General features: G+C 48.3%; 1 protein-coding gene across 4 annotated transcripts in view; it reads right to left on the reverse strand.

The window, feature by feature from the left end:
* The window catches only part of LOC102680785 (protein abrupt-like), a 57543-nt gene that overhangs the window by 1425 nt on the left and 48345 nt on the right, over window positions 1-7773 (reverse strand). The window contains exon 8 of one of the 4 annotated variants that reach the window (XM_031515216.1): window positions 503-1229. The exons of the other annotated variants lie outside the window; for them this stretch is intronic. Within the exon in view, the coding sequence (XP_031371076.1) occupies window positions 853-1229 (377 nt within the window). The 3' untranslated portion in view covers window positions 503-852. Of the gene's footprint in view, window positions 1-502; window positions 1230-7773 lie in introns of those variants that run through there. 4 annotated transcript variants of the gene reach the window in all.

A 7773-nucleotide genomic window follows, 5' to 3' on the forward strand; every position in this document is an offset into this window, starting at 1 on the left:
GGGGTGGCTGAACACGGACGCTTCTCCGGATATTACATTTCCAAGGATAAGAACTGGACACGTGTTTTGGCTCGAAGGTGGCGGAGGTGTGTAAGCGTGTGTTCTTTGTTATTAACTCGGAAAATACCTCATTTCCATTGCGCAAACGATCGAGCGAACACATTGCTTGTGCATCACTCGATCGATATATATTTCGTGCCATGCGATTATTCTTTTCTTATTTCTTTCTTGCCGGAAATCTATTATTACGGATATCTTTTATATATGTACCTTGTCTCTCGTGATAAATATGATATTGTAATCTCTCTGGAACGTTGCCTCGGTTACAGTCACATAAAACCATCCGATTCCTTTTTCGCGAACGAAATTCCCGAAATTCGCTGCTGCCTCGGCTAATCCTCTCGTTTAAACTCTATAGAAAATAGGAATATCTGAACGTGATCTCGATGATACAGGATACTAGCGAGCCGCGCTTCGAACGTCACGCGTTTCAACTTTCTTCAACGATGTACAAATAGTTTAATAGAAATAACCGGGCATAACCCGATTTCCTCCAATATCCCACCCCTCGTAAAAATAACGCGACGATAATTCTACCAAATCCAATCGACCCCGAATAATTTCCGTGAATATGGATACACCGATCCATTCCAATTCGAAAATAACCCGACCGAGGACCCGGATTCGTTTCGATATCGAACAAGGCTATCCTGTATCGACGAGAGGCGTGAGGGAACGACCCCCGACTTCATCTGGTCGCGGATCGTTTCTCATGGGTGGTGTTCGACGACGACGACGACAATGACGACGACGACGACGACNGGGGATGGCGGAGCACGAGGAGGATTGTACTCATGGCAACGAGGAGGACGAAGAGGGCGACTGATGCTGTTGCTGATTAGGATTGTTCAGGTTTGGCCGTTGGTGTATCCCGTGCGCCTGAAGCTGATGATTGATCAGGTAATGCTTGGTCTTGCACCGTTTCCCGCACACGTTGCACTGCGGCCACGTCTCCGGGGGCGGCCAATTCGAGTGGACATTTTTCACGTGTTGTCGAAGGTTGCTCGGTGACGAGTAGCTTCTGCCGCAGTAACGGCAGAGAGGCCTAGCATCGTCGTGGCGCAGTGCCGTGTAGAGTCTCGCGAAATTCTCCACGGCTGCCGTAGTTTCGTTGGCGGCCGCAGCCACCGCCGCCAACGCGGCTTCCTCCCTCTTCGGCATCACCGATCCTACAACCAGGACGTGCCCGTCAGTTGATTCTGTCTGTCTTTCTCTCTCTTTCGTTTCTTTCTTTTTCTCTTTTCATATCCTCTCTCTCTCTTTCTCTCTCTCTCTTTCTCTCTGTTTCTTCCTTTATCTTACTCATTCGCTCGCTCATTTTTTTCTCATTCTCCATCTCTTACTCTCCCTTGCACTCACGATTTATTTCTCTCCGTCGTTCATTCCTTCTTTTTCTAACTGCCGCCCGCCACATTTACTCTTCTCTCTTTCTCTTCACGCGCACAATCGTACACAAGTCGCTCCTTCTTACGTACATTCACACACGTTGAGCCTCTCTCTCTTTCTCTCTCTCTCTGCACCGACACACACCCACGCTGGAGTCACACACGCGTGACCAGCCTCTCACACGAGTTCCTTTCCTCTTTCTTACTCACTCCCTCTCTCTCTCTTTCTCTCTCCCCCTCTCTCTCTCTCTCTCTTTCTCTCTCGGTCGTGCCGTTTTCTCACTTTCTCTCTCGGTCATGCTCCGCACCCTCGGGCCACACGCTATCGTATCCGATCGATCTATCCTCTTCCTCTCTCTCTCTTTCTCTCCCTCTCTTTTTCACCGCCACGTGCACACTGGTTGCACTCCATGCACACGCATTCTCATACCTGGACACACACGCACGCAGGCTACTCTCGTACTCTCAGGGCATGCCCGGTTGTAGGATGTTTGGTGTGTTGTTGTTGTTGTTGTTGATTGTTGTTGGTTGTTGTTGTTGTTGTACTTGTTGTTGATGTCGTTGATGATGTCGTAGCCGTCAACCATTGACGCTTTTAACAAAAATTCTATATTTCGATTATCGCGATCGTCGTGCAAAATCGCACACGTCTTTCGATCCCATCCCTTGAGATTCTCAAAATGCCTCATCGATCATTCCCTTTCCTTTGTTCTCGATTGTCGTTTCTTTTCAAATTCGATCCGCGGTGACGCCCGCGGGAAACGGTCACCGGAAATCCCATCCTGGTCGCGCTTCTTTGACAGAAGCTTGGATGATGGAAGATAGAAGTCGCCACCTTCGTCCTCTTGCATTTCAAGCTCTCGGCGCCACAGAGAGAGAGAGAGAGAGAGAGAGGCAGAGAAGAGTAGAGAAAAGAAAAAGAAAGACGGGGAAGGCAGACAAAGAGAGAAAAAACAAAAAGTAATAAAAAATTCAGAGAGAAGAGAGTTTCAGATGTAAGAAGAAGATAAGCGAAGACGAAGGACAAGAGGGGTGGGGTCGTTAGAGACGAAAGGATGGGGGAGAGAGAGAGAGAGAAAGAGAATACACGAAGAAAGGAGAAGACAGTGAGGAGATAGATAGAGAGAGAGAGAGAGAGAGCGAACTACGTAAGAACCCTCGTATTGATCCACCCTCTACGCCTCGTTACGACTATCTTTCCTACGAATCTCTAAGCAAAAGGCCTCTCCCACTTTCGTGCACGTCTCATTACGTAAAAGGGGAAGGATGTGCAGGCACGGCGTGACAGGTATCGCCTTCGAAATCGTCTTCCATAAAGCTCGCTGCTGCCATCCTCTCGATCCCGCCCCCACCTCCACCATCGCGTTGAATAATATTTGAACGTATATACGAATTCGCCAAGAATTATTAAGAAGCCGCGTTTAATTTACGACAATGTTACGCGTTTGTTCCGCGACAAATCCAATCAAATAGAAAGGGGATAAGGATTAATTTTTGCCCTACCCGTGAAATATTATAACCCGGATATAAGGAGCCGTGAACGGATAAAAAGCGGCCTTTATGGTAGCTGCATAAAGGGAATGCGGCACGCCGCCTTCTGATTTACAGTCGGGACGAGCCGATTTGTTAGAATTACGCGAACGTACACACCCGGAAAACCGTATTCAACGATGATTTACGTATCGGCGTTCCGCGATGTGGAATTAAGGTCACGTCGCGCATTCCACCCGTCGAATCCTTTTCACCGTGCCGGTACCTATCAACCGACGAAAAATAAACTCGTCGACGAGCAATGAATAATTTTCTTTTCTTTTCCATTTTTTCACCGCTTGAATTTTTATTCGTCAAAATTATTGGCGCGATATATTCTTCACAGGACGAGGAAAAAACGAGCGGTGTGGAAGGGTAACAGTGACGATTGAACAATCTCAAAAGTTTTTCTTTTTTCTGTTGTTAGAATCGCGTAAGACAGTCGGTTGAGTAATCGTATCAGTTCGATCGATTTGGGGTAGGAGGCGTAGGGTAGCGCGCTTGATTACAACGGATCTCTGAGCCGATCGATCGGAAGGGAGTGATAGAACATAGGAGAAATGGCAATGGATGAGGTGGTACGACGAACCGGAAGAGAGAGCACGAGGGTAGAAACGGAATGAACGATCGTGTGATCGGAGGAATCACGAAAGTGGAATGAAGCGCAGACACGTGATGGTTGTATACAGGATGTTTCTAAAGCGACCAATCTAAAGAAAGAGAAAGGATCTCGTCTCGTTAAGAAGTTTCACTTTTACCTTCATGCAGCGTCTTCCGACCGACAGATCTCACGAAGAAACGAAGAATGACAGTCGGAAAATAATGACGCAAGATGAGAATTAAAAAGAAAAAGAATTTCGAGGGAAAAAAAATTAACGAAAAAGAGGCGAGGAAAGATGAATGGAAAAATAAGAACGAAGAAAGAACAACTACTTTGAGGCAGATGGTTAGAGTTGGGAAAACTGAAAAGAGTGGCAGAGTGGTTAGAGAACCGACACTAGGAGCGAAAAAGACAAAGACGAACGAAGAGCGAAGGAAACAGGAAGTGACAGAGTTGTGAAGCGTAGGCAGAAAATGGAGCAGAGGTTAGACGAGGCAGACAAGCAGGCAGGCAGGCAAGCAGGAAGGAAGGAAGGAAGGAAGGAAGGAAGGAAGGAATGCTGTCGACGGAGAAAGGAGATTCGGTAGCGAGGCCTGGGATGATTGCGCCAGTCCATTAGCAGCGTCGCTCCGACGAATTGCGCTGCATTAACGAGGAGCCGCTTCTCAAGAAGCAGTCGGCACGCTGATTGGCTGAAGGGAAGCCGAAGATCGATGTCTTCGGCTTTCCGGCAAACTTCTTTGCCGTCTGCCTCTCGTCTTACGCAACGAAATATCTTGAAAACGTCGATCCACGCGATCGCGCGGATATCGACGAGAAACCGCCGGCCAATTCTCCATATCTCTCTGACGCGAACAGAACCATGGATCCTTTCAATCATGTCGGCCATTCGCTCCCCGGGGAACTAATCAGGGGAAGAAGATCACCGTCTTCCCTCTCGCGGACGTTTCGATGCAATCCAGTTACCAATTAAAAGTTGACTTCGAAATTCTTCTAGTAACGTCGTATTTCGTACGAATATTTTTATGATATACATTTTCATGTATAACGTAACATTCTTCCGGTATATCCGGTATATTTCTTCTCTCTCGCTTCATTTTCATCGCGCTGTAATTCCAAGTGAAAACTAGGGAGCGGGAAAGTTGGGGCAAAGGAGAAGTTTTTCGATAGGCCTAGTTTAACATTTCCATGGCGAAGCGAAGCAAGCAATTTCGAAGCGATCAATAACCCCGCGCTCTCTTTATCCATCCCGCGTGCCTTTCAGTTCCTTCGAACGGTTATTCCCGTCGGAAGGTACACCTGGTTTCCGGTAGCGAAGTTTAACGATCGGTTACATCGAACGCGGCTTGGCACGGCTTAGGTTTATGACAGGCTGATGTATGGGGGCTCGGTGAACGGATGGTAGGGTGAAGAGGAGGGACGCGGGCCGAGGAGAAGAGAGAAAAGTTTAATTTAGGTAGGCCACGTTGTTGCCTGCGAACGTTGCCTCGTGCGCATCCACTTCCATCGCGGCGCCCCTCGTTGCCCTAAGTTTTTTACGAGGTTTCTCGTGAGGGTTCGCGGAGGAAAAAGGAAGCAAGAGAGAGAAAGAGAGAGAGAAGAGGGAAAGAAGAGAGGGAGGGAGGGAGAGAGGGGAAGAAGAGAGCGTTGACGAGAGTAATTTTTGTCCTTTCGTCTCGAACACGTTTTAACCGTGTTTCCCCGTTTCATATTCACGAAGCTCGCTGTCGAACTAGCTGTAGCTATTTCCTCCCTTTCGTCGCTCTTTTAATTAATCCCCACGTCGTCGCGGCAACACAGGGAAATTTGAAAAACGACACGCTTTTCGACGAGATAGACAACCGCCCCATGGGAGAGCGGAAGAAGCTGCCAATCACGGGGAGCGAAGCCAACGCGCGCAATCCACCCTCCCTCCTCTGTTTCTTTTCCCTTTCTTTCTTTCTTTCTTCCTTTCTTTTCTTTTTCCCTCAAATTGAAAAATCGTGTTCGCCGCGAGGCGTATCGCGTGTGACGCGTGACAAGACGCGCGTGTCTACGAGCAAGGCACGTCCTCCCCCTTTCCTAAGGCACGTTACTGGGAAACTATAAGGGGGTTGGTCGAATATCCGGGGTGGAGGTAACGAGTAGTAGTTCCAAACAGACTTTGGACAGCGAACGGCGTGAGAGACGGGGTGTTTGGACGATCGTGGGGATCCCGAAGAAGCTAAGGGTGGTTGGTGGTGGCGGCAGCGGCGTCAGTGACGGCGTCAGTGGGGGTGGCGGTGGTTCAGTGTGGCAAGGGTGGGCGCCGGGGGCAAGTGAGGGCAGATCAATGCGGACATGTGCGGGAAATTGCACAGGGATCGATCCCAGGACCCTCGGGGGAAGCGCGGCCTCTCTCTCTCCCTCTCTTTCTCTCTCTCTCTCTCCCTCTCTCTCTCTCTCTCTCTCTTCCCCTTTTTCTTCTTGTCTTACTCTCTCTTGCTCCCTTCTTCTCTCTCTCTCTCTCTCTCTCTCTCTCTCTTCCATCTCTCTCACTCTCATTTCAATCCCTCCTCCTCGTCCCGCTCTCCACTGCTGCCCTCGTAACTGTCTCTCGCCTTCTCACAACTCGTCTCTCGCTCTCTTTCTCTCTCTCTCTCTCTCTCTCTTTCTCCCCTCCCTCTCTCTCTCTCGTTCATGAAAACCATCCGATGGCTTTTGCGCGTCGCTCAACCGACTTCGCAGAGCGCGACCGTTCCCGTTTCTTCGTATTTTTAGAGGACATTTGTTGCGTCGCCGTGAATCTTCACCGGATAGGAAGTCGACTAATTCGAACGTATTTATTGACGGGGAGAGATAGTCGATAGTTTTCTTTTCTTCTTTTTTCCTTTTTTGGAGGTAGCGCAAGAATCGTTTAATCGCGAGGGATGAAAAAGTGAGAGCGTCGCGAAATACGATTAATTCTATCCACGAATTTACACGTATCTTGTATCGAATGGAAATAGATGGAAATGAATTTTATGCTCGTTGATCAATTTCACGAGGAAAGTAACTGTTGAAGAAGACAAAATCTCTTCGAAATCTGTTCCCAGCGGGAATTTCAAGGAAAATGAATATCCCAAATCCGACGAGAGGTTGACGGTTACACAGATACACAGATACAAGAAACGAAGAAGGAGAAGAAGAAGAAGAAGAAGAAGACACGGTCGGGGGTAAGTGCCTTCGGTTGAAAATTGATGAATCGCTTCGTAGGAAAGTGAAAATACCTTCTATACGGCGTCGAAAATTCTTGACAATGTGGACAACGAAAAGTTCCAGGAGAAATATAATTCCAACGGAAAAGTAGAAAATGAGAAATGGAACGTGTGGAATAAAGGAGGTGGGGATGAAATATATATCCCATTCGTTCCGCCATCTCCATCACCCTTGACCTTTCTCTCTCCGCTGCCGTTTTATTTTCCAACCTTTATTTTAATTTCAAACACGCCTATCCGCGGCACGGTTTTAAAATTGAAGCGTCGCGCGTGCTTTTAATAAAAGCTCTATCTCCCCCGTTTAATTCAGTGACTACAACGGGGGCGAACATTTAGCGCGGCAATAACGGAACTCTGTAATCTCTCGCGTCCTCTCTAATCCCTACCGGCGAACGTGAGAACCGAAAATAACCCCCCTCCCCCTCCCCCGATTCGAGCTTGGGCTCGAAACTCGGATAGGAAAGGCTAAAAGCTTTCTAGCGGACGTCTGATGAAAAGAAGAAGGGAAAAAAGACTCTTTGTGAGGAGGGAAGAGACAGGAGAGAGAGAGGGAGAGAGGAAGGTGGAACACAGAGCTCGAATCAACTTGTCCATTTCCTGATACCGGCCACTCGCTGGAATTCAATCAAACTTGCAAAGCTTGAAGGGAAGACAGGGAACTCCGTTGGTTGGTCGGTCGGTCGGTCGGTCGGTCGTTCGCTCTTCGTGTTCCTCTTTCTTCTTCGAGTGTTGGCTCGAGCTTACGAGTAAAGTAAACAGCGATAGATAGACAGATAGATAGATAGAGGAGCACGGTGGCTCGGCGACGATAACAACGAGAGGAGAAGGAGGAGGAGGAGAAGAAACGCGAGAAAACGTTTCTTCCATCGTAGTTGTTTGAAGGACGAGCGAGGCAAGGAGAGAGAGAAAGAAAGAGAGAGTTTGCGGCGAAGAGAAAATTACCAGGGAGGAAAGAGGAGAAGGAGGAGGAGGAGGAGGAGGA

This window comes from Apis dorsata, unplaced genomic scaffold (assembly GCF_000469605.1).
Source record: "Apis dorsata unplaced genomic scaffold, Apis dorsata 1.3 scaffold_58, whole genome shotgun sequence".
In the NCBI taxonomy this organism is placed as follows: Eukaryota; Metazoa; Arthropoda; class Insecta; order Hymenoptera; family Apidae; genus Apis; species Apis dorsata.